Source organism: Epinephelus moara, chromosome 20 (assembly GCF_006386435.1).
Source record: "Epinephelus moara isolate mb chromosome 20, YSFRI_EMoa_1.0, whole genome shotgun sequence".
Taxonomy (NCBI): domain Eukaryota; kingdom Metazoa; phylum Chordata; class Actinopteri; order Perciformes; family Serranidae; genus Epinephelus; species Epinephelus moara.
The window spans coordinates 37,628,611-37,646,104 of record NC_065525.1 but is presented as its reverse complement, the minus strand read 5'-3'; the positions used below and the strand labels follow the sequence as shown (position 1 = coordinate 37,646,104).

At 42.9% G+C, this 17,494-nt stretch overlaps 1 protein-coding gene across 3 annotated transcripts in view; it reads left to right on the top strand.

The window, feature by feature from the left end:
- The window catches only part of srpk2 (SRSF protein kinase 2), a 108,729-nt gene that overhangs the window by 35,490 nt on the left and 55,745 nt on the right, over positions 1 to 17,494 (top strand). The window contains exon 1 of one of the 3 annotated variants that reach the window (XM_050073367.1): positions 1,649 to 2,354. The exons of the other annotated variants lie outside the window; for them this stretch is intronic. Coding sequence (XP_049929324.1) covers positions 2,317 to 2,354 — 38 coding nt within the window. The 5' untranslated portion in view covers positions 1,649 to 2,316. Of the gene's footprint in view, positions 1 to 1,648; positions 2,355 to 17,494 lie in introns of those variants that run through there. 3 annotated transcript variants of the gene reach the window in all.

Below are 17,494 nucleotides of genomic sequence, written 5' to 3'. Positions count from 1 at the left end.
GGTCTCTTTACTCATTTATTTAGTAGAGTGTCCACACACCTTCTCATTCTACATATACATAGAGGTATACTGGTGGCTTTACAGCCTACATTTTATTGATTATCTCTGATCCCCACGCTCAATTTGGTCGTTGCGACAGTGCGACGCAACACCACTGACGCTAGGTGGTGTCAAGCTAAACAAAACAACAAAAAAACAAATCCTATCTGTTGCCTCTTTAATAATACGATGCAATCTCTGGCTTTTGTTTGATATCTAGTGTCTGCTAGTGTCGTTAGAACATATAAGCTCGGAGGACTTACTTGGCTTGTTTACTATGTTACGTGACTGTCACTGTCGCCCTGAACATCCTGCCAAACCTGGTTCAAAAATCTGGCAGTTTAATAAAGTGTTGCATGATTGTACGATTTGATTGATAAAAGTCTGAGTCGAGTATAGCCCTAGAAAAGTCAGGGGGTCACCAAAGTAAGCAATATTCATCCTCCAGAGGTCACAAATGTCTGTAGAAAATTTCATGCCAATCCATCCAGTAGTTGTTGAGATATTTCAGTCTGGACCAAAGTGGTGGACATTGCCTTGAGCCATGCCACTGGCGTGACTAATAACCAGATAGTAGGAGTGTGTTTTTTTGACCCGGTGAATTAAATACCTGACAAAAAATGATACCTCATCAGAATGATGGAAAATCCTGCAAATCTAATAATGCCATGAAGCAGTCTTGCTTATTAAATTGCAGCATTGCTTGCACTGACCTAAAAACACACAAAAATATTAAAGGGATAGCTACGTCGTTAGCCACCTCGCTAAAATCTCTACTGGTAGACAAAATCACCTCATAGTACATTTAGTATTAAGCCATATAGCTTTGCGGTTTAATGCTCTTGTGCACATCACATCACTGATTATTGCGGATCATTTGAATAATCACAAGTGTTGTAGAGGAAGAACCTGAGGATACTGTGAACACTTGTACTGCATGTGTTCCCCCTCTGCAGTCCCTGGACAACTAGTCAGTCACATTAACCTCAGGATGCCCTTTCAACCCCCACTGTGCATTTTCACACAAGCACACACTCACATACTTATACATATAGATGCTCACACACACACACTGTACATCCGCACACTGATATTGAGGTCAGATTGAGACAGACCCCCCATCATGGCACACCCTCTGGCTACCTCTCTCTGAGCCATTCACTCATGTAGAAGGAGATCCATCTGCCCAGAGAGACGGCGAGAAAATAGAGACGGACGGGGGATGGAGGCACACACACACACACACACACACACACACAAATATAAACAGCATCCAAAAAAGACAGAGGTGGAAATGGGGTTTAGAGAAAAGGAGGGAGGATGCCAGATAGAGAGGAGAAGAGGGGGGTGAAGCGAGGCAGATCTGTGCGGCGTTGCCCTGAGATACAGGATGTCGTAATAAGGCAATTGGGAGAGAGAGAGAGAGAGAGAGAGAGAGAGAAGAGACAGAAAGAGAGAGGGAGGGAAGGACTAAATGAGAGGGGGAGAAAAGGGCGAGGAGTGTGCGCCTCAAGGAGAAAGACATTCATTTTCTTGTTGCTGTGTCAAGCTGACACCCCTCTGCCTGTGCTGAAAGTGGAACGTTCCAGCTCGCTCTGGGCTCTGTTGTTGTGCAGAGCTGCAGAAGGCCTGATAGAGCCAGCTAGACAGAGAGAGGAAGAAGGGAGGGATACAGAGACAGAGACAGACTGTGGATCAAGAGCCTGTGTATTCATTTCATCACCCAGTTCAACCAGCGGCGCCAGAGGCGGAAGGAGACAAAGGGAAGAAGAAGACTAAAAAGGGGGCTTCAGTGACAGCAGGGAAAGTGAAAGAGAGGCAAGGTGAAAGAGGAGAAGGAAGGAAGGAAAGGGAGGGAGGAAGGAAGGAGGCTGGGGCATGAGGAGGGGCGCCTGACTGACATTGCTGCTTTCGCTATCACACACATCGATGTAGGCAGACACACACACACACACACACACACACACACACACACACATTCAGCCAGATTGTGCAGTGCTGCTCTTTTTTGTCGTTTCGCTGAGCCTTGTCCTCCATCCTTTCTTCTCCTCTGAGCGAGAGGACAAGAGAGACAGAGAGAGGAGGAAGAGGAGGAGGGAAAAAGGACGAGGAGGAGGAGGAGGAGGAGGGGAGGCAGTAACCCTCTCCTCTCCTTTACTCAGACACACAGCAGAGAGAGATAGGGAGAGAAGAGTAAAAAGAGAGAAAGCAGCTTTCTGTTCTATTTTGCCGTCTCCTGAGGTCCCTCGGCCAGCGAGCGGCTAACAGGCACCGCTCATGTCCGTGAACTCGGAGAAATCCTCGTCCCCCGAAAGGTAACACCTCCACCTCCTCCTTCAGTCTGTCCTTATCTACCATTTCATCCCCATACGTCTGCATGCATGGCCTTCTGTCTGTCTGTTATTTGGCATTCTTCATCTGCCCCCCAACCTCCCTCAGCACCTCCATGTTTTGTGTCCTCTCTCCTTGTGTTTCTGTCTGTGTATCCTAAGCTGGTTTCTTCTATTGTCTGGGTCACAGCAGTCTGACTGTAGCGAGGAGGAAAAAGAGAAATGCAGTAGTTCATTGTTGCATGGCGCTGCTGCTGAAACAGAACATCCTCACACACACAGCACACACTGTACACACATCATCTTAAAACATAACCTCCTGCACACATTCTGCACAGACACACACTCGAGCTGCTGCCGCCTTCTCTGCCTGAGACATCTATGACAACAATAACAAGAACACACTCTCATACACACTCCAACACACACACACACACACACTGTCTCTTTATGGCGCTGGAGCACAGAGCTTACACAGCAAGAGTGTCAACACACGTCAACATTAGCACAGCCAACAGCAGCAGCAGCAGCAGCAGCAGCAGTGCATCTCAGCAGCGATGCAAGACAACAGCTCGCCACATGACGCACCTCAGTGCATAGCATTACTGAACAATGGCACCTCTGAACGCCACGCAACTTCTGTACAACACACACGGGCAGTGTGGTCATATTTTGACCAGCTGTAACGTGCAATTTGTGAAACATCGGGCGAAGCATGAATATCAAAGTCACAAGGCATCATTAGTCACATGGCACACTGTAGCTAATCGGAAATACATACGGACAAAGACACACGCACATGCTAGCATCATTTCAAATCGTTCTGACGGATTATTTCACAATATGTGAAGGCTCGCCATGGTTCAGAGGCCACTCCAGCCTTGTTATTCAATAGAGATTCATTGCGTCTTTAATCATTTGTACCTATTCATGCCACATTACACCCTCCCTTGTTGACTTACAAGATCAAAGTGAGCACTGTTTTATTTCTTACAGGGTTTCTTCGCTAATCTCGATTTATAGAATCTCTGTTGTTGTGGTGACTTATAGTTCTGGGAGTCACTTCACTTGTCACTCAGTCAATTAAAGAAGTTTTTCTCAAGAGGAGAAATGTTTGAGAACAAAGGCTCTGTTGTTGGTCGTTTCCATCTCTGTTTCGAGCAGTAAATCTAATCCCGAACCGGTCAAAGTCGTGACGTGTGTCCAAGCCTCTTCACTGCATGCGTAAGACACCGTATCCATTCAGATTTAATCGGACCATGCCCACATTCCTCTCCCAGTGTGCAAATGCGGAAAGAGCTCGATTTGACGGGTGCTGGAGGGTGAGGAGCAGGCAGACTGGATGACTCAGGTAGCCACTGATGCTGTGCCAAGTACGATCAGGAAGAGCCGCTGCCATCCACACAACCTAGCGCCAGGCCCCAGACTGGCACACTCAAACACAGCACAGTGGGCACACAGATAGGCAGAAGTAAATGGGCACTAACAATATCAGGCATTATTACACGAGCAGTTGGGCACAGGGGAGAGCTGCGTTACGTTGGCAGTTTTGAATGGACATGAAGTGAAGTTTAATTTGGAGGAGGAGACAGAAGATACAGATACACATGCACTGTAGAGAGGCATCTAAGGATGAATGGATAGATGAAGATGATCATACTGACTCATATGTGTGATTACTGACCTTAGACACCCACACACATAAATATAGAGTATCATCTGGCAGCCCTGGTGTGGAGAGGTTTGTGCATTTCATCACTCGGCTAGTTTTTCTATCCTCTATTGTTTGGGTCACAGCCGTCTGACTGTAATTAAGAATAATGCAGTGGGCCCTTGTTGCATAGCAGGTAACAACAAAGAGCTACTCTCAAACTGCTGCCTTCTTTCAGCATCTCATATGACAACAGCAACAATGCACCTGCCTGTTATCTCAGGTTGACCACTCTGAGAGTAGCCCAACTGATGCATTAGTATAACTAGTCGTGACGTTTTACCCCCTCATCTGTCTAAATTCATTCATGAATACCCAGTAACGCTGTTCGTTATGCACCTCAGGAATAGACGAGCTGCTAAAGCCCCCGTGCTCAAAGCTGTATTTGAATGCCACAAGCTGAACTGTGCGCCAGGATCAGAGAGGAATCTGCAGCTTTTGTGAGTGTTACATGGACAGCTGGGTTGCCTTTTGGGCTGCAGACATGCAGATAACAAACACAGCAGGGATTGCTTTAAATAGAAAAGAAGTGCATCATTATACCATTCGGCTGCACAAGTTGGTACCTCAAGAAAGAGAGTGATATAGTGAGGGATATGGTGGAAAGATTGCACTCATTGAAATGCAAGCACAGTGTTGTATGCGACCACGATTATAAGCTTATTGTGTGTAAAGATAATACACAGAATCCTGCCGAGCTTGTTGATTGAAGTAGTAAGTCTATGGAAAATGACTCATCAACTGTTTTCATAACCAATTAAATGCTGATAAATTGTTGTAATTTATAAACAAAAAAGCCAAATATTTGCCGCTTTCAGGCTTTTAGATGCAAGAATTTTCTGCATTTATGTCTTTTATATCACCGTAAATTTAATATATGTGGCTGTTGGGCTGTTTATCAGACAAAACCAGCAACTTGGAGATATCATCTCTTGTTGTGGGTATTTTTAATGATTTTTTTGACTTGTCAGAGCTGATTAAAGGGCAACAAGTGATGAATTTATGGATAATATTGAAGGGTGACAACCCAAGGGCATAAATAAATAACATTTGACCATCTTTACAGGACAGTCAAAACAAAACAAAACAAAGAAATACCATGCTTTGTCTTGACTTTGATATTTTAGTTTATTGAATTTGTCTTTTAATATAAACTTGCATAATGTAGTGTTGAGTATCTATTGTCTTTTCATATATATATTATTTTTTATAGTATTTATTATATCGTATTTTTGTACATAGAGGATTGACCTTGCTCTGTGTCCTTAATAAAGCCAGTGTTATTATTATTATTATTATTATTAATATTAATTCTTTGCTCAAAATGTCCCCTATGCCCCTCTGGTTCCCACCATTCAATATGTACAATAATAAGTTACATCCATAATACAGATTATGTGTTTGTTGCACATAAAGCTGTATGAACTGCTTTGGAAGATTGACCTATTCCTTCTCTTCTTCTTTGGTTTATATCTGCGTTTATATTGGGCCTGTGTTTTGGGACATATCAGCTCTATTTTTCTGTCTACAACACCATCTGGGCCCCAGGCACCACACACACACACACACACACACACACACACACACACACACACACACACGCGCAGATCTGGAGTGTTTCATTTAGGATGTGCTCTGACGTGTTTGTCAACAATAAGGCAGAATGGATTGGACGACTTATGTGCGTTAAACCAACGGGATGGATGGAGTTGGGCCTGAAAAGAGCAAGAGGCGGCACTGTGACAAATTTCTCTCGGAGCACTTACATTAGGAAGACGATCCCTGTTGTGTAACTTGGCACTTGAGGCATGGCGTAGATGGAGATGGATGCAGGACAAGGAGTGTGTGTGTGTGTGTGTGTGTGTGTGTGTGTGTGGAAGGATATGTAAGTGTTTTGACATCCTCGTTGCGTGTGAGCAGCTTAAAGCTTCTTTCTGAGGGGTGACGGCGCGTCGGTTTAGGTCATAACTGATGCTGTTGGGCGGAGGGCTTATGTCCCTTTGAAGAGACTTTCTTTGAGGATTAAACAAAAGTTTGATAAACAAACATCCAAAGGTCAAGAGTTTACCGGCTTTGTTGCGAAGCTGGCTTGTAGCTCTTGTAGCTGATGAGAGGTGGGAGTGTTGAGAGGTGTTGGGTAAACCTCACGAGTCTTTGATGCTGATTGACTCACCTTCAGTCAGTGTGCATTCTGGGGTTTGTGTGTTTAACTATGTGTCATGCTTACAGTAGAAAATGCCACGTCCACTTCGAACTGTGCATGTAGTAGATAAAAGATGACAGCTTGGTTTATTGTCTGAAATTAGCATATAATCCATATGCATGATTAAAGTGATGTTGTGTTTGTGGTTGTGTGGGTGTGAGCGTGCATCTGTACTTTGTAAGTGTGAATGGATGATGCATGTTTTTACTGTGATTGCCAAAACTGCCACTCTTCACAAACGCAGCAAAGAAAGAGGAGAGGGAGGAGGTGCAAAGAGAAAGAAGGATAGAAAAGGGGACGGGTGAGAGCGAAGGTGGGAAGTAAAGTAAGATAGATGAAGAAATATAAAAGGTAGCAACACAAATTCAGATTGATGGACTGAATGTTGTCTCCCATTATCTGATATTAGATATAGGAGTTTAGATGGAGCTGCAAAGACACACACACCTCAGACCATTTCCTACACTACCTAAAAATTTCCATCTCATCTCCTCTTTCATCTACTTGACACCGGTTGAAACACAAGTTACAGGATACATCCAAATACTTTGCAGCCTCCTTCCTGCCTTCGTTTTCTTCTCCGTATGTATGATTGACAGCTCCATGACACTAAATAGGGCTACAAGTTAAGATTATTTTCATGACTTGTTATTCTGACAACTGTTGTCTTGATTTATGGGTTAAACGTCTGGTCTACAAAATGTCAAAAAAAACAACGATAAATGCCAGTTGCAAGTCTCCAGACCCCAAGTTGATGTTTTCAAATTGTTTTCTTTGTCTTACCAAGAGTTCAGAACCCAAATACATTCAATTAAGAGCTGATTGACCGATTCGTCAACACGTTCTCACGCCCAACTTGCCAAAAAGACGTTTGGTCAGTGGCCCTACACGTCAAACTATGACTATGACGTCAGGAAAATTCAGGAAATGTACAATTTCTGCTTGTTTCTTTTCAAAATAAATGTAAAACATCGGTAAAAACAACCCTTTCTTCTTATGTTAACTTCCTGAGGTTTAGGTAACAAAAGTATGCAGATATGTTTATGAAAAAACATTGTTCAACTTAAAAAACTACAACTGTTACTAATGATATATAAGGTCATGTTACACATACTAGCACACTACAGTATTACATTACAGGCATTGGGACATGAACAGCGTTCTCCCGGGTAAAAGTCCAGAGTTCAATTGCTCCACCCACCCTATGCTTTCTCACTCTTAATACTACGGCAGTCGCTGAGTGTCAAAATATGCCAGCGCCTGGTGTGTCTTATAACGCCACTAAAGGCTACCACTATGTGTAAGTATCTGATGCTGAGGTTAGTGTTAGAGTTAGGAGTGAGACCAGGTTGGATTGGTCAACTGAAAGATAGGGCTGTACCCAAATATTCGGATATTTGAATATTCGTTTCTATGGGTAGGTATTCGTTATGAAAATTTGGTATTCGATATTGTTTTTTTTTTTATTTACTTTTTTTTTTTTTTTTTTTTTTTTACTTTTTTTTTGGTGCTAAATGTAGTCTTTTTGTTGTTGTTGGTAAATGTAGGTTATCAATAAAAATCAAAACTTTTAAATTGCATTGCCTACCAACGGAGCTTGTGTGCACGGCACGCTTGAGCGCATCCGTCTGAGGCTGTGGATCAATGCCAAGTTTTACCACTTTATCACTATTCCCTCTAACTTGTAGCTGTTTTTTCGTTATCTTTTGAATTTAATATGAATTATGGAACCGTTTTTGTCAACGTTTGTTTCCCCCGTTTTGTACAATAAATTATTGTTTAAAGTTTCAACAAGTTTCTTTTGGAGTGCGTGACACAAGTGTGTTTTGAAAACGACCGCGGACTGTCACCTGCTCAACGCATCAGTACCTTCGGATGCCATGACAGTAATAGCCAATAATGTCAAAATATCATTTACAGACCGATTTAACAGACGATCACTGCTGCCCGACCCGCAGGTCCATTTGCGGGTCCCGCGGGTTACGGGTCGACCCGCGCATCACTACTCAGCTCAGTCTATAAAGGCTGTACACAACAGTAAGGCTATAGACATTATATTCTATTCAGGCCGGCAGAACCAGCAGCGCATCGGCTCTACAGTGCACGGCACTGCTGATTAACCATTTTATTGCAGCACAGAGTGTCTGCCAGCAACCAATTACTTGCAGAGGCTTCCTACAACTTGTTTCAACGGTTCCGATTTAATCAGAAGACAAATTAAACAGGATGACTAGCCAATGTGAAAATCAAAAGAAAGCATAGAATAATGTACTGAAGGAGACTGTTGTGCCATCACATTTTTTTGTGGTTTGAGAGCAAAGATCCGGTCGCCGCTGTGCAAAACTCTGCAATACAATTAGGTCCGAAAAACTCCCGGAGTCCGCCCCCAAGGTGGCAAGGTGGTCAAAGAAAAGTTCCCTGGCTATCACAAGAGTGTGGGGCTGGGCTTTAAAACCCCAAGAAAGGCTATTTAAGGCTCTTACATTGACAAGAAATGCCCCTTCACTGGAATTGTTGCCTTTTTGTCATATGTGATGGGAAACGAAATATCTTTGGGTTTTGGACTGTTGGACGGCTATAAAAAAGCAATTTAAAGATGTGGGATTTTGTGTTTTAGGGGTATATATACTAGGTAAACCAATAATAAAAGACATAAATGTAAGCAAAAGATAAAAGAGAGGAGAAAAGAGCAGCAGAGGATGATGTGTGAAGTATTGGAATGCGTCCAGTCGGTCTGTAAGCCGGGCTAATGCAGCAGACAACAGCACATCCAGCTCGGGAAGATCGTGTGATGGCATCTATCACATTCACGCAGTATATGCAGCTTCGCCTGGTTTATATGGCCTCCACCATCTTCTCTGCTCTGACCCACATTGCTGCAGACACACAGGGCACACAAACACCAACACACACGCAGACATGAGCAGCCCCAGCCATGCAGCAACATGACAATAGCTAATGAAGCGTGGCAGGGAGCTAGCTAGCAAACTAGCCAGCCTGCCCTGCCTGTCTGGCTTTCTGGCCTCCATTATCCCTACCATCCCACCAGCCCCCCTCTTATGTCTGGAAAGAAACACATGATTACCTCGACTTTCTCTCCGGCCACATTTTTTTTATTTCATTTTTATATGTTATTTGGCCTCCAGTCTCCATTTGGGATGGATGGAGAAGGAGACATCTTCATGTGTGCTATATTTTCCATCCCTTTGAGGCCTTTCAGTGATGTAGCAACAGTAAACAGAAGTGCATGTGGGTGTATGTGTCGTCGAAACTGGTCTGAAATTTTTAGGCCACACAAACGAGTCTAACCTGACTGCATAGCACAACGTTGCCTGCAGTGTCCCCACAGAGGAACACTGGGAATTTCCACCCTGCTCAATGAAATCCTATGTGGTTAATCAGTAATAGGAATCACTGACTCAAGCATCTAGCAGCCAGGAACAAGACACCTCACGAGTAGTGTGTCGAACGCGATCGCTATGGTGATACCCCCAAGGAGTGGGTCATGTGATCCGGGCCCAGGTACCTGATCTGGTGCGTGTGCCTTGGCAGGGATGTGGTGTCAGCGAGTGAAGTAGTGGGTCAAAGGTCACACTGTGGCTGAAAAATCTATACACTGCAGAGAGATACTGTTAATGTGGTGGGATGAAACCCTACATCATTTTCTAATTAGCAAAGATTATCCTCTTTCAGTAACATAACAGTCCCATATGGTATGAAAAAGGCCTAACGGAAGAAAACGCAATAAAGAAAAATCCATTTATTACATGTGCAGGGTGACAGGATGTAAATGACCAAAGGCCTTTGTCTGCACAGCATTTTTTCTCAGTGTCAGCGCCTCTTTTTAATTGTTCCTAAAAGGAGATATGTATGCCGCCACCTTGGGAAGTTGCTCCCAGTATTTTCAGAGCACTGTTTTTGCGGCCGCTGTTGAAAAACTGCTTCTAGTTGAAGAAGCTGGTGTCGTCACTGCCGCTACTCTAGGCACTGTCGACCCTGAGCTGTATGATGTCAGTCAGAAACTATTACAACTGTGTCTTTGTTGTGACAGTAGCCTAGCTAAAGAAGCGGCAGTGACGTCACCAGCACCTCTCTGTAAAGTTCAGGGATTTTCAACTGGAAGCTCTCGGAACAGCCACACACAATAGCCGGACTGCTCTGAAGAATGATACTAGGCACAGCACCTTTTCTCGAGGTGTACACATGCGGCTGCATACTCTCCCTCCTCATTGGGAACAGTTGAAAAAAGATGCTGGCGACCATGAAAAAAAAAACCACTGCGGACATGGGGCCTTAGGCATATTTGTGCTTTGAGCTAAATGCTAATATTGCATGCTAACATGCTCAAAATGACAATGCTAACATGCTAATGTTAAGCATGCATAATATTTATCATGTTAACCATATTAGTTTAGAGTGTTAGCATGCTAACATTTGCTAATTAGCACAAATCACAAAAGTACAGCAGAGGCAGATGGGAATCTTAGTTTTGCAGGTATGATTGCGCTAAATTTAAAGTCATAGAATCACCAATTTCATCACAAATCACTTGGATGATGACATGAAAATTTATACCAAAAGTCATGGCAAACCATTTTTAGACTTTTAAGGGTGCTTTCACACCTGCCCTGTTTGGTTCAGTCCAGTCAAACTCAAGTTCGTTTGCCCCCTAAGTGCGGTTCGTTTGGGCAGGTGTGAACACAGCAACAACACTCGGGTGTGCACCAAAACAACTGGACCGAGACCTTCTTGAAGAGGTGGTCTCGGTCCGGTTACAAACAAACTCTGGTGCGGTTCGTTTGTGGTGAGAAGGTGTTCCGACCTGGATGTGAAGCAACTGCAGTCGCATGACACATTGTTTGGGTTAAACATGAGCATGTTACAGTCCTGGAGGATTATTAATGTGCACCTCCTCCTGTACTGCCTTAATATGCACATTCAGCACATCCAATGCATCAAAACATTGTTTTCTAGTTGGAGCCGCGCCTCGTTTTCAAACTGTATGGTTTGACTAAAATGAACAATGACAGCAATATAGTCCACAAGGAGCAGCGCTAAAATCAACCTGCGTAGTTGTCCCTCCATTGTGACATTAGAAAGTGTCACATTTATCTTGCAAGTGTACTCTTCTTCAACGTTTGGTTTACTTCCTGGATTTTTCCCACATGGAAATTCTGACCAATCAAGAGCAGCTTTCTCACACAAGACATTTGAAGGCAACACGAACCAACTCTAGGTAATTATGCAATTTTGATTAGTCCCTGAAAAAAATCAGTCCCTGATTTGGACCAAAGCAAGTTAACTCTAGGTCTGAAAGCACCCTTCCTCAAAACCAAAATCGTCAACCTCATGGTGAAGGAATCAAAGGATCAAAGTCATTAGGCTTCATCCTCTGGGGATCTTGAATGTCTGTACAAGTTTCCAAAACAGTTCGTCCAGTCTGGACCAAAGTGGCGCACAGAAAGACTGACATTCCCATCCCTTAAGCTAATGCCTCTAGTATAGCTTAAAATGATTTGGTCATAAAACTATCAGCACAATATTTTTTGTGTCTGAAGAGCCTCTCCTAGTTTTTTTTTATCAGTAGGCCGGCAAGTTTACCTGTGATATGGGACTGTTTACCTTGGCAACACCTCCACTACTAGAACACCTGAAAAGCCTGGATTCTGGGTCGCAAACTCAGTCACGTTTTGTTTGTGTTTTAATGTTACAGCACTTTTTACCATTGTCAGCACTACTGCACTCGACTCTTCGGTTTTGGCAAATGCTGTGAGCAGATTACCGTTAAAATTTTGGTACTTTGTGTAAAAAAAGTAGGAATTCTCCCATTAGATCCATATGACGCACAGTAGTAGTATGTATCATTTTATTGGGTTCGGTTTCTACTGCTTTAGACTTTGTGTGTTTGTGTCAAGTACTCCCAGTCCCTGTTGACTCAGTATGTTTACATACACAGCATTCCAGTGTTTCCTGTGCCGCCCCGGTCATGGTAGATCACTTACTCTTTCCCCTTAATATCTTTTCACCATCTCCTTCTCTTTCTGTCTTTAGTCTCTCTTCTTATCTACCTATTTTGTTTTTAACCTTCATAGCTCCCTCTGATGCCTGGAGGTTTGTAGTTTCTTTGCTGCAAACATATCTCACCCAGTGCTAGTCTCATATCTACTGGTGGCACTGGCCATGTTCACTGCTGTTGTGACTGAGAGTTATCAAATGAATCTTGATAGGGAGAAAAATGTGCACCACTTGTGCAACATTTAAACAAATTTAACAAAGATTTTAGACCAGCATGAATTTATAAATAGTTAATTTTAGCTGCTCCAGTTTTCCTTTTCTACTACACACACGTCCTATTTGGTAACAAAACAGTCTCACTCTGGGTCTATAAAGTGGCATGCTTGTGTGGTTAGTATATTGTTCGCCACTAACAGTGCACCAAGAGGAATTTGTTGGTTTTAATTAGCAATTCCAACAACGCTAATAATAGACCGTATTCCCATTATGCAACGAGAGCTTGTGGAAGGAAAAAAAAATGAGGAAAAACATTCTCTTTTAGTTGCCCTATCTTACTGTGTAATGCCTTTAGCTGCAGTGTGGATAGTTAGCATGCAGCTAGGGCCTTTCTCTCATTATTTTACAGCTATCTGCCATCAGCGTATTAGTCTTTCTGGAGTCGACTTTACTGCTACAACACTGTGCAAGTTATACTCAGCAGAAACGGGGAAATGGAGGAAGAGTGAAAGAAGAGGGAGAGGGAGGAAAGAGGGAGGAAAGGGAGTAGAGGAGCAGAAAAACGTGGTACAGGGATAGCCCTAGGAGAGAGATGAGCCCATAGAGGGACTAAGAAAGAGATGATAAAGCCTGAGGAAGGAAGACTGCTGCTGGAGAGAGAAAGACCAAGATAGAGACATAGAGAGCAGAGAAGAGGAAAGGACAGCGGAAACCTCAGGAGAGAGCCGATGGAGACGGCTGGGAAGCCTCAGATAGACAAAGATAAAAAGCAAAAAAGGGGGGAGGAGAGGAGAGAAAGTGAGGGAAGATGGAGGGAGACGATAGATGGCTCTCTGCAGACTTGCGCAGTGTGTTGGGTAATGCTAGGTCACCGGGGGACTAATCTCTACTGATGCTGCAGCGTTGAAGCAGTGGAATGATAATGGCCTGTTTGTGTTTGTGTGTGTGTGTGTGTGTGTGTGTGTGTGTGTGTGTGGTGGGGGGAGGCTTGTGTGTGTTTGTGCGGCTTTGCATATGCATGTGTGTGAAAAAAGATAACACGTTTGCATTCGGAGGTACCACTTTCTGTCTCCTTTTGTCCCACACACAAACATACACAAACACATACACGTGGACATACTTGCGCACGTAACCCCTCATCAACGCCTTATGCCCCGTAGGACTGAGTCACTCGTCTGCTGCATAACTGAGAACAATATTCATCTGTTGTGTCTGAGAACACTGTTCAGCTGTTTACTCTTCCTGCAGCATGGTCATGGGTGTTTTGTTTTTTTGTCGACTCACATCAGCCCTGAGTGGGTGGGGTTTCTAGAGTCCTTGAAACACTTCCAGATTGTCAACATGCCAACTCTGCACACTCAGCTCACACCTCGGGCCTCTAGTTTAACATCAGTAAAGTGGAGGTAACGTCCATTCCTGTTGACTCTGGCACAAGCCGCCAAGCTGGGTGTTGCGATCTTGATATGTGTACTTTCCCCTGTTATCTGGAGTCTAGATTAGATGTAGGCACAGTCACTTCAACATCATATGAATACTCTGATGAAAGAGAAGAATAAACGGAACTTATGTTATTATGTGACTAATCAAGATGAATGTGGACAAAGTCATAAGGTATAACTACAGTACTGGAAGTGAAACGATTTGTCAATTTATTAGTATGATGATCAACAGAAATTAGTCTCGTGAATGTTAATAATCGACTGTTTAAATCACTTTACTTTGCAAAAAATGCCAAGAAAAACCCAGCCTTTTTAAAGCTTAAAATGTGAATATTTGCTGGTTCTCTCAGTCATCTATCAGGTCACTCTACAAAGTCACCAAATAACAATCGGCCATGCCAGATATTGTATTTCTTTATTGTATTTGGGAACTAAACAAATCTGCAAGCTCATGTTTTATTCGCTCTGGCAAATAATAATAAACTTTATTCATAAAACTCTTTGCAAAGCAAAGTTACAAAGTCCTTTACACGGTTGATCCAGTATTAAAAACAATGCGAAATTCAAGCAAATAAAATGAGGCAATTTTAAGAAAATAGAAAGAACAAAAAAATAAAATAAAGATAAAATACTGTCACTGAAGCAAATAAGCAAAGATTGGCAACAAATTGCCCTATAAATTGCGCTGAGGTACAGCAAATCAAACAATTAGAGTAATACAAAATAAAAGAATACAATAACTGATGACAACACAAGATAAAAAACAATAAAAATAATCAAGTGAGACATATAAAATAAGCAGTGTGCTGAAGCTAATAAAAGGCATTTTGAACAGATGGGTTGTAAGAAGCGATTTAAAACCTCTTGTACTCCACCCACATTTTGGAGCAAAAATGCCTAAAATGACATACCCAAATTAAAATGACTGTAGCTTCTGAACCGCTCTGACTACATGCATGCGTGAGGTCTTGCCAGAAAGAAAATTATCTGAAGTGTCGTGTGAAAGTGTCAGAAACACTCNGACGGTATATCTCAGCTAAAAATAGTGGTAGGAGTGAGACTCTTACCTTTTATAAAAGAGCTAAGTCCTCGCTAACGGCTCCACATAAGATCGCGAGTAATCCTTTAACTTTTCCTGTCGAAAAACGGCATGACATGACTTGTCACCACTCATCGCGATTTTGGACTTTGTGTGTTTAGGCTGCTCTGGTGCGAAATCCATAATAAATAAAAGAAAAACAATGTTATTGTTGAAAAGTCGAGAGCTTCCTGAATCCGACAATACCAAACATCACATGGTTTGATGAGGTAGTGCGCCTGGGAGATACCATTTAACAGAGAGGGGGGGAGCGAGGACATTGGCGTCCTGGCGGAGTTAGAGAGGTTAAAAGATTGTGTGAAAAGCCTGATTTAGCAGCACAGATCCTCAGGCAGGGAGTTCCAGAGGTGAGGGGCCTTGACCGCAAAAGCCCCGTCACCTTTAGTTTTTTAGCTGGGAATGAGGAACAGCCAACAGAGCCCTGCCTGATGTCTACGTCTACAGTAGTCCCTCTCTTTTTCAAAAAAGAGTACCGTCATGCTTTCAGTGTTTTGGCATCAACTTGGTACTAAAGTATCAGCACTGATATTGAATGTTATTCAGGCAAAGTGTGCAGACAAAGTAAGTACTGGCGCTCTTTCCAACCACCGCTACAGCTTTCTTTCTTCATGCAGGCCTGCTGAATACAATAACACATACCTTGCTGCCTTCGTTCAGTATATTAAGCAAAATCAAAAAGGACATTCACATAATAACCTAATTTATTTTTATGCACACAGAACTGGAATTGGTCAGTTAAGGCACTTACAAACTAATGTGGCATAGAACAGTGGTTCCCATCTGGTCCAGATTTCTCCTTAGTCATTAGTTCAAGGTCCACAGAGTTGAATAAAGTCAATGTCATACTTGCATTTGTCCATGTCATCAACAAGTTTGCTGTCTCTGTCAAGTAGCTGTCTGTTATTCATTCACTTTACAGCAGGAAGCAGCACTTCAAAATAAAAGCTCTGTGCCAGAAGTTCACTGTACTTCAAAATAAAGTGTCTTTTACAAACCTGACACATTCGTGAGTCACTTGCGGTTAATTCAGAATGGACTTGTGACCCACTTTTGGACCACTGGCATAGAGGACACATTTCCTAGTATTTAAGTGCTCTGGTCATGGCTTTATGGTATCCCTAGATTTGCAAAACTCTCGCAAGCCGCTTCAAAATATTCTTGTCTTACTGTTTTATGGTGTGAAAGCGCTGTGATTAAGGTCTGGTCAGGTTTAGGCACAAAAAGCACTTGGTTAGGGTTAGGGAAAGATCAAGGTTGGGGTAAAAATAATGACTTAAAACATGGGACTTGAATCTGGGTTTGCCATCTAGACGCAACCAAGTATTCTCAGATTGTTGTCAGAAGTTCTTGGTAAGTGTTTGTTTGTCTTAAAGCTGATAAGTAGTAAATGAAACTGTACATATGTAGTTATGATGAATTAGCCAAGGGGGCCGGTATAGAGACAACCCACGCAGGTCGTTATTTTTAATCAGCTCCACCTTTTACTACTGGCTTTGCACGTGACACCGCTGGTCTTTCTGGCACCTCGTACCAACATCCAGCATCGTTTTGAAACTAGAGGCCCCCGATCCTAACAGCATTATGAAAAGCTTCGACTCCAGACACACTGGTATGCTAATGAGCTGACATTCAAATTATATTATAAAGTATTTTTGGGAACGGCGTCTGGGAGCTTAATTGACATTGGAAGTCATTTCAGAGTGCTCACAGTGTATTTTAGGGAACGAGGATGTTCCAGTGATCATGCAGATGAAGGGGTGTGAATGTGTTGTGGGTGTTGCATTTCAGATCCGTATGTGAGATATCGTGTGTGTGTGTGTGTGTTGTGAATAAAATAGATGTATCTGGGTCTATGTTACAGTATGTGTAGAGCCTATATGCGTACGCACTCCACACATAATCGGGCATTGAGAGGGATCCATCGCAGGTGGGTGTCACAGTCCCATGTGACTCCTGCTGGAATTCAAGGCTGGGCTCGTCTTGTCCCTCCACTGTATCTGTTAGTGTACAGCTGAGAGTGGGAGCTACTGTACGTTGTCCGTCCATCCTTCTTTCCCATGGAGTTAAGCTCGTGTCAGGCCACTAAGAAGAGATGGGGTCTGGCTTTGTGTGTGCTCCGCCTGCGCCACAGGGCCCTCCGAAACAGGTAGAGGAGCATCAAAATAAGAAAGAACGAGAGAAATAAAGCAGGGAAGGGTGCTGGATTGACAAGACTAATAGGCAAAGTTCAAGGCACTGTCTGAGTTCTTGTTTTCAAGTGGTACATTTAAACTTTGAGATCATGGTTTGTGTTTTTTCTTAACATATAATTTAACAAGGCATCTTTTGTTTACTCCTCTGCACGACTCATATAGAGGAGCAAAGAATAAGCGAGAGAAGGTGGCAAAGTTGGACTGGATTGACAGGACTAATAGGCTAAATAATGATTTTTATTTGTGCACC